This window comes from Ciona robusta, chromosome 1, assembly GCF_009617815.1.
Source record: "Ciona robusta chromosome 1, ASM961781v2".
Classification (NCBI taxonomy): Eukaryota; Metazoa; Chordata; class Ascidiacea; order Phlebobranchia; family Cionidae; genus Ciona; species Ciona robusta.
In genome coordinates, this window is record NC_143235.1 from 2,656,457 (window position 1) to 2,672,421 (window position 15,965).

Sequence of the window (15,965 nt, forward strand, 5' to 3'; positions counted from 1 at the left end):
GGGGACTGAGGTAATGGGCAAAGTCTAGCCTAAATAACAGGTCCTTGACAAGACCTCACCACATAGAATAGAAAAGGGTAATGAGCTATATGTAATAGAACACTCCTGTTAAAATGACTAGTTTTTCCGCTGCAATACATTCATTCTCTCAGTTAATTTTCGTCACAAACATTTTATGCCCATTTTTAATGCAGATAAATTCTGGAGACCTGCAGTTAAAACACATACAAAGCCTATTAAAGTGTTGTATTAAAACCATAGAAACAGAGATAGAAAATCAAAGCTATTTACTCTCCAATGCAGTCATGTAAACATTATACAACTCTGGTGGAAAATGAGTTTGTTTTTGCTCGAAAAGTATTTTCATGTTTGCAGTGTTATATATATGTCGCAATTCTTCAGGGTTTCTAGTCACACTACTATCATCAGAATCAAGTTCAACTTCCAGAATTGCAACATTGTCTTTAATGATAATAAGACCTCCTTTGCGCAAGGCAGATTTACATTCGTTTAAAAATGTTACAAAATGAGCATCTGTCAAATGACCTGAAAATGCGTTTAAACAAGACATTAGTTTACAAAATAAAATGTATTTGGTACAGTACATATAAGGAATATGTGGCACATAAAATCAAAGTAGGTATCCTAAGGATGTGTATACTTGTACACTAGATTAAAGTCACTTGTTTTTTGCTGTAACAGATACATTTAGTAACTGATGTGAAATATTGGGTTGCGAATAGTAAATAAAAAAATTCTAGCCATTATAAACAGAAAGTACTTACCTGTTACCCATTGTACCCAAATAAGATCATAGGATTTTTCCTTTAGTTTTAAGTCCTGTAGACCACAACAGTAGTAGTTCCCCACCCTACTAGATGCATCACCCAAATATGTACGTGCTTGCTCAAGAAAGTTTGAATTCAGTTCTGCAAGATCCACAGTCTTGAAAATTGGCAACAGCAAATGCTTTGCAACTCTGCCTATCCCAGCTCCACAATCAAGTGCGCGGTTAGGTTTCACTCTAGCTCGTGGACCCTAGAATATGTAAATATATGTAATTCAACATAACTATACAATACTTGGAACAAATAATGCTATAGTAAATTAGACTTTAACCCAGGACCTTTTATGTTTACCGTTACCCAAAGAAATTTGCATAAATTTTCTGAGAGAGGTGTCTAACACCAAACAATCCCCGCCTAGATCCGCCATTGATTGTAATGCAATGAAATTAAAGCAATTATCTTTTTAACGGCAAAAAGTTGTGTAGAATAGGGTGCCTAAATACAGTTTAAACTGCAAAGTAATATTACGTATAATGGTAATTTCAACCACATAGAAACAAGACTAGAAACACCAAGTTAAACACACCTCTAAGAACCTCTTTAGAAATGTGTAAGAGCCACGAATATCGATTTGAGATATGTGGCCATAACCACCAAGCATTCCATTTAATGTGGATGGTATATTCTTCCAATATTCATCAGCTTTGCAATAAAATTCCTCTTCTGAAGTAACTTTAGAGCAACCACTAATTAACTCCATGTAGAACTACACTGAACCACTACATGTACAGAAGTATAGCACACACCAGTCTGTATATTAACATGTAAATCTATACAGATTCAAATACGCTGTAACTTGTATCAGATGTTGTGTAAGCCTGCAAATGAACAAGTACATTTTTACAATACACCAAGAAAACAGATGACTATTTGAATTCTCTTCTGGCACTGACATAAACAAAGAGTTGCTTTAACAGGTAGGGTCAGGGTCTCAGCAATATTGGAAAAACAAAGAAACATTCTAAACCAATGAAAGTTCAAAGCAGATACGGCACCAACAGAATGAGTATATGAAAAATAAGAACTTTAGAAAATCATGATTTTTGTTGCAAAATAAACACCATTACCATTTTATCCCAAAAAATAACATTCACACTACACTAGAACTAATCACTTCAGTACGAAAACTAACGGCAGATGCGATTGTTCTCAAAGCAGGTCTATTACGCAGTGAAAAATAGCAGTACAAAACTAGCACAACACCAAGTAACAGTCTATAGATTCGCTGAATTTTTCTTCCATTCTTCTCCTCCCCTCATCTCCCGAACCTCCAACACCAGAAGGATTACTAAGATGAGGTTGATGAGAAGACAAGCAGCGAGTAACCAGCGACAAAATCGACTATTCTCAACCTCATGGACGCTTCTCATTGTGATCGAAGTGAGGTTAGAGATCGTGGACTTTGGAGACGAAGAGCTCAAATCCATCGGAGTTGGGGAGTTTCGGTGACGACGACGGGGTGTCCGGCAGAAGCTGAAGTCCTCTTCGTCACTGATTTCTGGCTGCCCGCGGTCGCCGACTTGACTTACGCTATCATGGATTGAAACATCCGGATCAGATTTTTGCTCCCAGCTGTTTTGTAGGTCTTGTGTAGAGGGTTCAGTTTTTGGGTTGGCCTCTTGCCAGTTGTGGGAGCGCTTTTTCTGGCCTGCGTTTTTCCATTGCAGTTTTCCAGGACTGATAAGCGGGCGGCTACCAAATCGATTGTTTCTTGAAGGTCCAGCTGTGTTTGTTAACAGCTGAGAGGAGCGTTGCCAACTCATAGCAGGCATTGAAGCGACAGATTTTTGTCCACTTTGCCAGCCTGGTTTTTGTTGTCGGTGTGTCCAACCTGTTACAGTGGTGCTGGTTTTGTAGCGTTGAAAAGGAACTTCGCCGGTTGGTTTAGCGAAAATTGAATTTGTGCTGAAGTTGTTCTGCATCTGCTGTCCAGGAGCGGAAGTATGGGACGCAAGAGATAGAAGACTGGAGGACCTGGATGGAGGAGGAGTGTGAAGAGTAGATGGGAGTGTGTTACCTCCATGTACTGATGCAGGATGCTTAAAATGGGTGAAGGAAGAAGAAAAATCCTCATCCTCTTTTAAATTGAGCGCATTAAGACTTCCGTTTAGGCCGACTTCATTGGGTCGCTTAAACGATTCTTCCATCTGTGTGTGATGTCGTTTAGCTTGTGGTGATTCATCATCACTTGGCATACTGCAGTCGGAATACATACTCGTGTTTAGAGCATTTTTCGGAGAGGGCGTTGTCTTCACTTTTTGAGACTTTTGAAATTCACTGAAAGAGTGCTTAAAACTGGACGCTTTCTTATTTTTTGGCAGTGAGCTGCTGAATGACAAATAGCTTGAAAAAATAAGTAGCAGGGCTGAAATAAACAGTGAAAGTAATTTGAAAACAAAGGCAGGTTTACTAAAGGGAAGGGTGGCCAAGAAGGGGATGTACTTTTCGTAGAATTCATGCTTGGATATCCAAGCTGAAAAACAGTAGGTGAACCATAAACCACAAGCAAATATACTGCTTCGCTGCCTATGCTTTTGCAAAGACAGTACAGCCATACTGCAGATCCAGCCTGAGACAATAAGTATGTGCAACATTTCTTTCTCAGGGTCACTGTTGCCCACAAATAAATAAAAATAACTTGCAAAAGGCAGCATTAGGACTTCTTTGAGTGATTCACAAATGGTGTAGTAACTTACTGTTACAGATAGTACAAGCACAGCAAAGGTGAGAAAAATTAACGGGATATCTGAGAGGGACTTCGCTTTTTGTTCCAGGACAGTTTTTGTGGTTTTTAAATAAGGTCGATTTGCTGTTAAGCTGCTTAATTTGGCACTGAGTCTTTGTTGCACACTTAACATGCTTCCTCTTATCATTGTGTCTTGCATTCGTATATGTCTCTCGGTGGCAGAGTGGCAGATCCTACACAAGGCATACAGCTTGTCTAGTTTCACTTTAAACGCTGCAGCTTCCACTTCAAAATTTTCTTCAATAATTGGTTCAAATTGAGCTAACTGCTTCACCTTTAGAAGTTGGTTCCGTGTGCATCGCGAACATAGTTTTACATGTTGTTCTATGGTGGCTGACGCATCTGTAGAGCGGCAAGCTCCTACTTTTGTTGGGTTTAAGCTTTCATCATGCATGGCAGGGACTTTATCATTATAATCACCACTTGCATTGAAACCATTGTACTGTTTACATGCCCCGCATACCCACCTATTCCTAAGGCGGTATGGGACAACTGTATCAGTGTTACAGAACCAGCAGTTCACGGTTGATTTCCCGATTTTCCATTGCAAATACTTCAAGCCTGCTATAAGCAGAAGTAATGTTGATACACAACATGTTAATGACACAACAGTGATGGTCACACTCGATAGATGTTCTGTGAGTGCCATAGCAGAAGATTAGCATAAAGCTGTCTTAACTATGTTAAAATCCTAACATGCTACCTACAAAAATAGGATAACATTAATATAAATTTTGCGTCGAATCACGCCCTTACGTTGTTACATTAATTAATATAACAATTTCATTAAAAAACGAAGAAAAATTACAAGTAAAACTGAAAACCCATCATAAAGAAATTTTTCTTTAATCACAATGATTTTTTGCTGGAGTGCCAGACAATTAATATGGGTTTAAAAATAAATGGTGAAATGCAACCAATTAACAGCAGCTAATACAGCTCATGTCTGTAAGAGAATGTAGAAAATACAGTTTATCTTGAAATTTTCAACGAATAGAATATTTAAATAAATTTATTTCGCACTTAGACAGTTTTAAAAAGTATGGTTACAGTTGCTGCACAACCATTTGGTTGGTAAAGTTTTGGATTATAATTTACAAATGAAAATTAGAGCATACGTATAGGATAACGTTTTTTAAATATATATATATACATATATAGATTTATATTTTTGTCAAATGTGGAAATTAGCAGGAAAGTAAATGAATAAGTTTATATTATTTTGATATTTTCCGTGTTACAACAAGTTAATTGCAGGCAATGTAATTGTATGGTAACACTGCTAGCACAGTACCAGACTAATTAGTAATTAATGCTAATTTAACTCGTTTTCTTAATTTACCACGATGTAATTATGTAGTAACTGGTAATAAGACTATGGCACTTGTATTACTTGCTGCAAATGTTCCAGGAAGGCTTTTTAGTTGTGATGAGTACTATTAGTAAACAATATGGGAAAAACTTTTACAAATGTCAACATTGATTTCACTGTTCGGTTTTCGTCACATTTTGGCATTGACCAAAAAATTATATATATATATATATAATAATGTCACTGTCACTCTGCCACTATGTTAAGATAACACAAGAAATCGGCAGTGCCATTTTCAAATTATGATGATATATATTTTCTACTTTATATATATTTATGTATATAAATATATTGCAATTGTTATATACCACATTACCACATAACCACACACTTTGAAGTTTGAAAAACATATCACACTGCTTGGTAGCATACTAAATCAAATTTACAATGTTTACAATTTTATCAACCCAATTAATGAAATCCTACTACCAGTATTACTACATAGTACTGATAGTTAATAGTAATTTGAGTGGGATTCAAAAATAATTTGAAATCTACTGCATTTTAAACAGCAGTTCAGTACAGTGATGAAGCTTTGAATCTTAAGGTTTAAATTTAAAATATCAGAACTTAATTTTTTAGCCGGTAGTGCAGTATTAGATCCCCTTTGCCTTTCCATATAAGAAATTTTACAGTCCTGAGATTCCAATCTGGATTTAGAATCATATCACTACACAAGAGTTCCAGGTTATGCTCTGAAACAGCAACAGCAGCTTTTGCTTGCTCTTCAGAACAATCAGACGCCGTTTTCTCTGCGTTTTCAGTTGGATCAGCAGTAGAGCTGCTTCCACCGTTAGCGGAAGCTTGTGAAGCATCATCCGAACATAATATCTTCTCATGCACATGTTCCATTACTTTGGCCATCGACAAAAGGTCGTTGGCAGAAAGTTTATTGTTCACGTTTTTTAATGGTTTGATCTTCGAAGATGGGTGGGGTTGGAGGTAAAACGAAATCTTTATGTAGGGCACCGAGATTTTGTTCTCCGTTACTGCTTGCAGGACCCAGTGTGGTACAGTCTCACGTAGGAGCATTCCTTCTGTTTCTCCAGCTGCATCTCCACATAGCAACCGAAACAACGTCCTCCCCCCTACCTCACTAAATATCACAGGGATGTGTGGTGGAACTTTAAAATATTGATTCCCTTTTGTTTTCACCTGCGCTGCAGGGTTTGGCTCTCCTGTTTCATTTGGCGGTTCAATTAATTTCTCCTGCGTTACAGGCCACTGCTCCAGCAACACATGCAACATCACACTGCCATAGTTTACCTTAGCTACTGGATCCACAACGTTAAAACCTGCCACATCTTTTGCCGCCATCCATCCATAAAAGCATTCTGGCTCTTCCAAGTGAATACTAAGCATCCCTAGTTTAAGATCAACTGCAAACCAATTTGGGACGTACACCATTTGTTCTCTCTTTTTGACTTCGCTCTCAAAATCTGCTAGACCTATATCCCTCACACAGGATGCAGTGAGAACATCCCAAAGGGCAACTCGGTCTTCTGTGTTTTGCGTCAAAATGTGTCTCTTGTCGGGCATGACTTTGTATTGAGTGATGCCTGATCCACCGGGCACAACATAGGAAGGTTGGGCGGAATAAGGTTGCTTGAACTGGAAAAAACTATCACTGAATGTCTCAGCCATTTCTGTGTCATTTTCTATATCACTTTGTTTTATCTTCCAAGCATTGACATGAGTATTAGTTGTGGCACAGTAAATAAGCTCTGGAGTTTCTTTACCATCTAACTGTAGCTGCGCAACAGAAGCAGTCTCCTGACACACAAGGTAATGTGCAAAGTTGGGATCTTGCATGTCTGTGCATATCACTTGACCATCTCGACCAGATGAGAAAATATTTCCGAAAGTGCTTCCACTTTGAGTTGCAGCTAAAGTCCATATACCCTCATTATGTACTCGCAAAGTGGCAATGCACCTTTGCTGACCAAGGGACCACAGCTTTACTGAGCCGTCAGAACTACCGGAAAGGACCTGTGTTCCCTCCCTGTTAATCCATATTGCCTTTACATTATCTGTGTGGCCACGAAGCTTCATTCGTTTTTCGCATGTCCGAGGATCCCAGACCCTCAGAGCACGTTCAGTGGACCCAGCCACAAGAACTGTTCCAGCATCATTCATTGCAACACTGTATATTGAATTTTTACAACCATTCACATTTGATGTGGTCACTGTATTTCTTGTAGTGGTCAGAGCAGTCAAGGTATTCACATCCCAAATAAATATCTGCCTATCAAGGCCGGCACTAGCCACATGCTCCTTATGCTTAGCATAAGCCAAAGACTGTACATAATCTTTATGCGTGCGTAAGGTAGACATACAAAACCCTCGATGGGCATTCCACACTTTTACAGTTGTATCAGATGACGCAGAAATTAATGTCCTGCCATTGCAACACAGAACAATGTCGTTTACCCAGTCAGTATGATGCTCCATTGAGCCCACATAATGGTCCGTCTCTTTTCTTTCAGGTTCATTAATATTCCATATTCGAATAATAGAGTCTCGACCTGCCGTGTACAAACGGTTTATGGACGGGTCGACCTGCAGTGCATTTACGCCAGAACGATTGTATTTTTCCACAGCATCACGAATTACAAACGAGACTTGAATCTTCTTCCTTGAAAGAGATGTTTCTCTTCTCTGCTGCATTTGAGAATACTAAACCTATATGTTATGTTCTAAAAACTGAAATATAAAAAGATGTGGCAAGGTTATACTTTTTACGCCATCTTACCAAGTACGTCGTACGGTATATATAACTTGAATTAAAAACCAACTGGTTTTTACTAAGATTTGAATTTTTCCGCATTTCAACTTGTGCAAAATAAAATCGGTGCTAGTTTCGTAAGGCTACTGCTGATAGGTGTTTGAAGATAAATTGAATAACACCATAGTACTCTAAACACTGTTTTAGAGTACTATGATAACACACTTTGCTTCTGCATGCAGAATGCAGATACACAAGTCACACACGCAGCACAGAACTCACAGAGGTGACACCGGACAAAATATTATTCCTCCCCGTAGCATAATGAAGCACATTTGAAAACTAGTTTTATAAGACAAAATCAAACTGAACGAAATATCCAAGGTTGTTTTATAAAGGTATGAAACTAGTTTAATCGTTCGCACACGCCAACTAAAAAAAATCATCTGCTTTATTATGATATAACGAGCATTAAAATATAGCACCTTACTATTTCGCATTTTTTACCTGTTCAAAGTACACTGTTTCTATTTTACATATTTTTTTAAATTTAAAAATGGTAATCAGCTTTGACGGGCGTTTTATAAAGTCGTGATAATACTGTCGAATAATTCTGTAACCTTATTTTCCTGATTATCATTAAATGGCGGCCCGTAAAAAGAAAATTAAAAAAAGGCCCGTCGGACAAAGTGTCCCATCTTCCCCCACCATACTATATGTATTATTAGTCAATATATGACTAATAATTTGGACAATCCATTAGTGACCGCTGGGTTGAAGCAATTGGTGTTCTTGCCCAAGGACACAATCGTACGCCCACAATGGTAGCAGCGAAGAGTCTTGTGAACCCATTACCTATTGGTACTATTTTGTCACGGCGCCCAGACTACTTGGAATTATTACATCCACTCACTGTATAAGTTGTCAAATTTTGTAGACATGAAGTGAAACCTATATTGCGGGAAGCCATTATATTGCGAAGGGCAAGTCATTATCGTGTCTCGGTAATAAATTGAAAGGAAATTAAGCGCATTAGATGACAAGACATTGCAATACACAAATATTAAAATACCTTAAGGAGTTATCGGATATTATTTGCTAAAGGGCCATCTTACACCCCAGGTATTTATATGGCAACAGCTGCAATTTTTTCATTAATAAGAAAACACGTAAAAAAACAGATTATAAGTACATAATAGATGCTTTGTGGTATAACTTGTGTTTTGTTGAGAACGATGTTATGAACTACTGTATATTAGTACGTTTAAATGCCATTACAGATAAAATTGCACATGTAAATTGCCTCTTGAACTAAATGCGGTGATTTTGGATGAAAATCGCCAAGCGGCCAAACGCTGGATAAATCCCATAAATCCAAATAAAAGAAGTTTTCCACGTCTTTAAAAATCTCCCGGGTAAGGAGACCATACCGGTAAACAAGCCAACCGTTATCTCTGCCGTAGTTTGTAGTAAGCACTCGATGACTGCGATATATGTAGCGAACGTTTGCTCGTCGTTGGTTGAGTCGTAACATAGCATCCTTAATTCCCCGCATACGATGAATGAAGAAAGAAGGTTCAAAATATAACATGTGTAATCCCAGGTTTAAAATAATAACCACCTCGTTCTCACCGGGCACTATTTCCTCTAACATATCACTCACATAAGGTCGGGTGTTCGGTGGGCCTGGGTTTTGTAAAGGCGGCCCATGGGCTCGATAATAGAAACGAATATTCCCTGATCCTGCGGTTTGGGGTTGTTGCCATATGTGGCCATTTTGTGGCCCTACGGATTGTATGCCTAACGTTCCGGCGATCAAGTAATAGAACTGCCGTGTGGTTGAATCGCCTAGAAAATATACGTCTTTGTTTTCAAAACACGGTCTAGCCTGGGCTATTGAATTAAGTTTGTTGTCACAAAATGTGGACTTCCATGCACCGTTCAAGAAATATCCGTTTGGTCTTATCAGTGTCTTCCAATTTAAGCTTGTTTTGCAGGAAGGCAACGACGGTATCTCTTTACCTTGACTTACTGTTACAGGTAAACCTGGGCCGTGGATAACTTGATTACAACCAAGGTTATGTACGAAGTCATTTTTGCATATTTCGTAGGTTGAATCCAACGGCGATCGTTCCCAGCTGTACACAACATTGGTTATTTTGGGACATTTTCCCGACGGTGGTTTGACGCAAAACCAAGGTTCCTGGTTGCGTGGGTTGCTGTAGTCACATATCTCGTCTGCTGTCAAACTGTGAGATAAGTGTGGTTTAATAATAAAGTATTTTAACAAGTAAGGTTACGGTTAGTGTAAATGTCATCAGCGGCATATTGATCTTAAGCCTTTGATTACGCTATGTTAAACAAATAAAAAATTGACAAAGCGTAAACTCAGACAAAAGCAACTGCACAATAGTTTATAATTAACTAGCAGAAGTGGAAATGGTTCATATACGTACGAAAAAAAACATGTCATATATCCTACTTTGTGTAACTGAAATCTATGTTGCATTCCGTCTTTTCTTTCGTCTCATATTCAGATTGATATTGTGTACCAATGTAATTCCGTAACGACGTACATCTAATAAGTTCAGCTATTCCTTCAAGCGGTATCATGAGTTTCACTTCAAGTCGTGCTTCGCCCGGAATCAACAGTGGCACTCTGATACTGTACGTTCCGTTTCGATGATCAGTAACTATACCAGCAATACCATCAGGGTATAAAGTGTTATTTCCATATACTAACCTAGCTACGAAATAATCGCCACCAAATGAACTTTTGTTTGCTTTCCAATCATAAGCATCAATTCGAGCATTCAATATATCCCCAGTTTTATATTCTGTTCTTTTATCGACGATTACAACCCGAGAGTTGCTGAAAGTATTTAAAGTGAAGTCCGTATTCTGCTTTCGTTGATTGAACTTGTTTAAAGAAGTCATGAGTTCTGGAAAAAAAACTCGCCAATCTTCAAGTTTCAGTTCAAAACCTTTGTCCAGAAAATCACTGCGTGGTCGGCCATAAAGGCTTAGATATGTTAGTCCATAAAACGCAGTTTCTTTAGGATAGGTTTGTTTAAATCTCTTTAATTTGTCCACTCTTGGCTTTGGATACACTCGATTCTGTATGTACGAAACAGTCGTCTTTTGAAAATTAGTTAATAGCAACAGAAATAGAAACAGAGATAGAACCAAGCAAATCTTAAACGTCCTCTTCATACTTATCTCTTACTTATATCAAAATCTATCGTTTTTTCTAAAATTAAATAATAATAGTTTTTTTTTATGAAATTGACGTGCTGATATATTGGTATATAACTAGGCCTTTCTTCCCGTTCCCCGTATTATACGCTTCGATCACTACCTATACACACGTTGCTTGTAGGCTACCCTGTATTTCGACGGTTCAGTGAATAAAATGACGTCATCTAGCTGTGTGATACGGATCAGTAGTAGTTAGTTTCGTGTCTTAGCGTATAGCACAATTGTGTGACCTCAACGAAGCAACCACGTGTAACTTACCGTGCTATTCGCGACAATTTAAGCGGCCATTGTTGATACTGAGCAAGTCTATGCTGTTCAGATCAATATTTCTTAGTTCTGTTGTTAGGCATTATTAATATTCTTAAAGCCGATGTTTATGTTATAGCATACTGTATATACTTTGTTTCTGTTTTGAATAATGTTAATTTCCATTAGCCATTCGTTTCTGACACCTGACACACTACTTAATAGACTATAGCATTAGACCATATTATAGAGAAACGCAATGAGGTCTTTCGTTCCATCGCTCTCATGGAAAAAACGACTACTCGGCTTTTTATTATGTAACGTACTATATGTTTTGACCTCTTTAAATATTTGTTTAGCCGTTGTCTCCGTCTCCTATATTTTTAGATCGTGTTTTGAACAATTAACTGTTTTCTAATGTTGCGAGGCTATACGGTTATATAATTTTATATTCTTTGTTTACTACCAAATGAGAGGATAAATGTAAATAAAAACAGGTCCGATATAACCCCACCCTACTATAACATTGATACCAACAAGTAAGAATTTTAATATACATACACACGACACACCAAATAACCTTAACCCTTCGTAAGTTTATTAAGACTTCCCGAGTGTATAAAACCGCTTTCATGAAATAAAGCATGTCATATTAGGTATAAAGTCGTCCTATTACCGAAGACGATAACTTCATCGTTAAAACACATATACTAAATCAAGTTAAGTGTTTGTGTAGATTTAACTACTAAAGCAGGAAACTATTAAAATGAGAAAAACGCTCACTAAGAAGATAAATGTTGGTCGCGCATATTTTAAAAGCGTTTGGCATATAGCGCGACTATACACGTTATTGACAGTGATACATTCAACTTTAAAAATGACTTCATAGGCTAAAATACAACAAATAAAATTGATTAGTAGCCTCTATAGATACTATATATGTTTACAGACAATAACGCGTGAAAACTGTTATAAAATATTACTAGTGATTTTCATAATATAGATTTTAGAATAACTATCCCTCGTATATAAATCTATGTTTCACTAGTATTATCACTTGTGGGCTGAAATAAAAACTGCTATCATAAATTTTACACGCTCACACCTACAAATACCTCATATGGATGTTATAACAAGTTTTGCCCTAGGATAATATATTAAAATGGGTAATCGCGTCATTTTGGTCTATATATTAACAAATCCCAAGTGGCATACAACAGCGCATGCTGCCAGCGTTCTCAAAACGGAAATACTTATCGGTGCTGGGCAAACAATTAAAAGGAAGCTCGGTTTCTTTGAATATAATTAAGATAAACAGCCACACAATGATTATAAACTATTGCAACAAGTAGAAAACATATAAAAACATGCATAATAAAAAATGCAACCAGTGAATTTTAAAAAGTCAATATTTTATTATTTCCTTTCTTACTTCAAAGTTCTCTCATGAAACGTGTACTTAACTTTATATGCTTGTATCGACAGTAGAGTTGCCAACGATATTGTTGTGTTTTCGACCATATATTATTGTTAAACAATATTGAAATACTATCTGGTTAGCGCAATTCTCGCATAGAAACCGTCTTACATTATACATGTATGTCATTACCCACAAGTAAATGTATAATAGATATAGTAGAGTGGGGGGATATGGGTCACCTTTTCATTCCATTTTCCCGTCTCATTTGTTAGTAAACAAGGTTGTTGTTTAAGTTGTTGGTAGTAGTTTAAAACACGATAAGGATATTTGGGTATTATGTGCTAAGATGTCCCATCTTACCCCATCCTATTTATACTTTGTGGTGTACTTGTGTTTGTTGTTATGAACCACTGTTTATTATTACGTTTGAATGCCATTACAGATAAAATTGCTCATGTAAATTGCCTCTTGAACTAAATGCGTTGATTTTGGATGAAAATCGCCAATCGGCCAAACGCTGGATAAATCCCATAAATCCAAATAAAAGAAGTTTTTCACGTCTTTAAAAATCTCCCGGGTAAGGAGACCATACCGGTAAACAAGCCAACCGTTATCTCTGCCGTAGTTTGTAGTAAGCACTCGATGACTGCGATATATGTAGCGAACGTTTGCTCGTCGTTGGTTGAGCCGTAACATAGCATCCTTAATTCCCCGCATACGATGAATGAAGAAAGAAGGTTCAAAATATAACATGTGTAATCCCAGGTTTAAAATAATAACCACCTCGTTCTCACCGGGCACTATTTCATCTAACATATCACTCACATAAGGTCGGGTGTTCGGTGGGCCTGGGTTTTGTAAAGGCGGCCCATGGGCTCGATAATAGAAACGAATATTCCCTGATCCTGCAGTTTGGGGTTGTTGCCATATGTGGCCATTTTGTGGCCCTACGGATTGTATGCCTAACGTTCCGGCGATCAAGTAATGGAACTGTCGTGTGGTTGAATCGCCCAGAAAATATACGTCCTTGTTTTCAAAACACGGTCTAGCCTGAGCTATCGAATTAAGTTTGTTGTCGCAAAACGTGGACTTCCATGCACCGTTCAAAAAATATCCGTTTGGTCTTATCAGTGTCTTCCAATTTAAGCTTGTTTTGCAGGAAGGCAACGACGGTATCTCTTTATCTTGACTTACTGTTACAGGTAAACCTAAGCCTTGGATAACTTGATTACAACCAAGGTTATGTACAAACTTATTTCTGCATTTTTCGTAGGTTGAATCCAACGGCGATCGGTTCCAGCTGTACACAACATTGGTTATTTTGGGACATTTTCCCGACGGTGGTTTGACGCAAAACCAGGGTTCCTGGTTGCGTGGGTTGCTGTAGTCGCATATCTCGTCTGCTGTCATACTGTAAAAAGGGTGTGATTATTTAAACTTTCCTAGTATTCTAAAATAAGGCTAATGTGCGATTGAAATAATCTAACTTGTCGACATAAATGGTTTGTGTGTGAATATTACCACTTCTGTTACGGTCAGTGAATTTTATTTGATTATTTCTGATAACTGGGACAACCTTTAAGGTTTCACTGGGTTACTGGTCTTGCTCAAAGTTGTATTAGCCCACTAATGTAACATCATCCAACCTCAAACCTTCATCCTAAGGGTATACAAGCAGGTCCGGTTACAATTTAAAAATAATGTTACTAGCAGCATATACATACAGTTTATATTTTACTAGAAAGAATAGAAACGACTTATGAGCCTAAATAGAGATTATTTCGTACTATATACCTACTTTGTATAACTGAAATCTATGTTGCATTCCGTCTTTTCTTTCGTCTCATATTCAGATTGATATTGTGTACCAATGTAATTCCGTAACGACGTACATCTAATAAGTTCAGCTATTCCTTCAAGTGGTATCATGAGTTTCACTTCAAGTCGTGCTTCGCCCGGAATCAACAGTGGCACTCTGATACTGTACGTTCCATTTTGATGATCAGTAACTATACCAGCAATACCATCAGGGTATAAACCGTCTCCATATACTAACCTAGCCACAAAATAATCGCCACCAAATGAACTTTTGTTTTCTTTCCAATCATAAGCATCAATTCGAGCATTCAATATATCCCCAGTTTTATATTCTGTTCTTTTATCGACGATTACAACCCTAGAGTTGCTGAAAGTATTTAAAGTGAAGTCCGTATTCTGCTTTCGTTGATTGAACTTGTTTAAAGAAGTCATGAGTTCTGGGAAATAAACTCGCCAGTCTTCAAGTTTCAGTTCAAAACCTTTGTCCAGAAAATCACTGCGTGGCTGACCGTACGTGTTAAAATATGCAAGTCCAAAAAACGCGGAATCTTTTTGAAAATTTAATTTGTACTTCCCAAAAATATCTTTTGTCGGCTTAGGATAATAGCGTGGCCTCGAATTTTCGGACAAATTATTTCTGTAGTTCAAAGCAAATAATACATAACAAATAATGCTCATAATAGCAACTATTTTAATAAAAGCACCGGCCTTAGTCATTGTGGCCTAAATAGCACCAGTTCTAAAGACAAATTAGTTACCGAGCACAATCTTGACATATAAGTTCTAGCTTTTCAACGGTTCTCCTGTCATGCTATATTTTTCAGAGGACGACTGCTATGTACTTTTCTTACAATGTCTTCGCTTGTGTTGTATATTGGTTTATGTTTTATAATGAACTGTTTCCAACTTGATTTGCTTTTTTTAGGGTAGAATGTAAAGAAACACTATAGTTAAAAAAATGGTCTATAACTTAATTTACTATACCTTATGCCACATGCTAGCTGGTCCATGGTTTAAGCCTAAGGCATTTTTCGGGTTAAACATATAATAAGCTTGTGATACCAACTGAGCCACACGACTAAGCTATTGCACAGTATTATAGTATTCTTGTTTCTATTCTGTTTTCATGTCACGAGTAATTCGTTGATAAAAGGTCTTAGTTACCAGGAACTATAGGGTGTAATCCAATACGGAGTGCTATTTAGCCGGTAGTTTCTGTAAATAAAGACCGTGTTGAAACAAGTATATCCTACACTTAATTGTGACAACTAGCAATCTAATCAAACTTACAACAAAATTAATACACCTTACATTTTTGTTTTACTTTCTACTAACTTTCATATTTCAAAAGAAATTAATGATCTGAACAACGAAAACTATAGCGAGACATTTTAGTATAGGGGTTGACACTTTTTCGTGTGAACGGTTTACTCCTATTGTAGCTTTCTATTATTCGTTGCTTACAATGAAACAAACACAGCAAGGTATACACACAGTAGTTCTATGAATAGGATTTGAAACCGTGAGACAAA

General features: G+C 37.4%; 5 protein-coding genes across 5 annotated transcripts; all 5 read right to left on the bottom strand.

Moving 5' to 3' along the window:
* Nucleotides 1-152: 152 nt before the first annotated feature.
* On the bottom strand, nt 153-1,697 carry LOC149741337 (N-terminal Xaa-Pro-Lys N-methyltransferase 1-like). Its single transcript, XM_089873694.1, has 3 exons — nt 1,375-1,697; nt 786-1,038; nt 153-546 (listed from the first exon to the last, which is right to left on the bottom strand). The coding sequence occupies exons 1-3, from the start codon at nt 1,546-1,548 to the stop codon at nt 284-286; spliced, it is 690 nt and encodes a 229-aa protein (XP_089729820.1). The 5' UTR covers nt 1,549-1,697; the 3' UTR covers nt 153-283.
* On the bottom strand, nt 1,667-4,243 carry LOC149741338 (uncharacterized). Its single transcript, XM_089873514.1, has one exon. It carries the CDS (start codon nt 4,241-4,243, stop codon nt 2,063-2,065), a length of 2,181 nt encoding a protein of 726 aa, XP_089729640.1. The 3' UTR covers nt 1,667-2,062.
* Nucleotides 4,244-4,297: 54 nt separating this feature from the next.
* Nucleotides 4,298-7,929, bottom strand: LOC149741339 (WD repeat-containing protein 48-like). Its single transcript, XM_089873515.1, has one exon. It carries the CDS (start codon nt 7,631-7,633, stop codon nt 5,537-5,539), a length of 2,097 nt encoding a protein of 698 aa, XP_089729641.1. The 5' UTR covers nt 7,634-7,929; the 3' UTR covers nt 4,298-5,536.
* A 718-nt stretch (nt 7,930-8,647) lies between these two features.
* LOC149741340 (NXPE family member 2-like) lies at nt 8,648-12,462 on the bottom strand. Its single transcript, XM_089873521.1, has 2 exons — nt 10,174-12,462; nt 8,648-9,940 (listed from the first exon to the last, which is right to left on the bottom strand). Exons 1-2 carry the CDS (start codon nt 10,902-10,904, stop codon nt 8,956-8,958), a joined length of 1,716 nt encoding a protein of 571 aa, XP_089729647.1. The 5' UTR covers nt 10,905-12,462; the 3' UTR covers nt 8,648-8,955.
* A 235-nt stretch (nt 12,463-12,697) lies between these two features.
* LOC149741341 (NXPE family member 2-like) lies at nt 12,698-15,357 on the bottom strand. The gene is made up of 2 exons (XM_089873519.1): nt 14,414-15,357; nt 12,698-14,026 (listed from the first exon to the last, which is right to left on the bottom strand). The coding sequence occupies exons 1-2, from the start codon at nt 15,148-15,150 to the stop codon at nt 13,036-13,038; spliced, it is 1,728 nt and encodes a 575-aa protein (XP_089729645.1). The 5' UTR covers nt 15,151-15,357; the 3' UTR covers nt 12,698-13,035.
* Nucleotides 15,358-15,965: the final 608 nt, after the last annotated feature.

Excerpts from the sequence above, each read along its gene's own strand:
- LOC149741338 (XM_089873514.1), bottom strand. The coding sequence starts at position 4,243 with ATGGCACTCACAGAACATCTATCGAGTGTGACCATCACTGTTGTGTCA.
- LOC149741337 (XM_089873694.1), bottom strand. The coding sequence starts at position 1,548 with ATGGAGTTAATTAGTGGTTGCTCTAAAGTTACTTCAGAAGAGGAATTT. Across the intron at positions 1,039-1,374 it reads TTCTAAAGAGGTTCTTAGAG|GGTCCACGAGCTAGAGTGAA; the intron begins GTGTGTTTAACT and ends TACATATTCTAG. Across the intron at positions 547-785 it reads TTGGGTACAATGGGTAACAG|GTCATTTGACAGATGCTCAT; the intron begins GTAAGTACTTTC and ends ACGCATTTTCAG.
- LOC149741340 (XM_089873521.1), bottom strand. The coding sequence starts at position 10,904 with ATGAAGAGGACGTTTAAGATTTGCTTGGTTCTATCTCTGTTTCTATTT. Across the intron at positions 9,941-10,173 it reads ATAGATTTCAGTTACACAAA|TTTGACAGCAGACGAGATAT; the intron begins GTAGGATATATG and ends CTTATCTCACAG.
- LOC149741341 (XM_089873519.1), bottom strand. The coding sequence starts at position 15,150 with ATGACTAAGGCCGGTGCTTTTATTAAAATAGTTGCTATTATGAGCATT. Across the intron at positions 14,027-14,413 it reads ATAGATTTCAGTTATACAAA|TATGACAGCAGACGAGATAT; the intron begins GTAGGTATATAG and ends CCCTTTTTACAG.
- LOC149741339 (XM_089873515.1), bottom strand. The coding sequence starts at position 7,633 with ATGCAGCAGAGAAGAGAAACATCTCTTTCAAGGAAGAAGATTCAAGTC.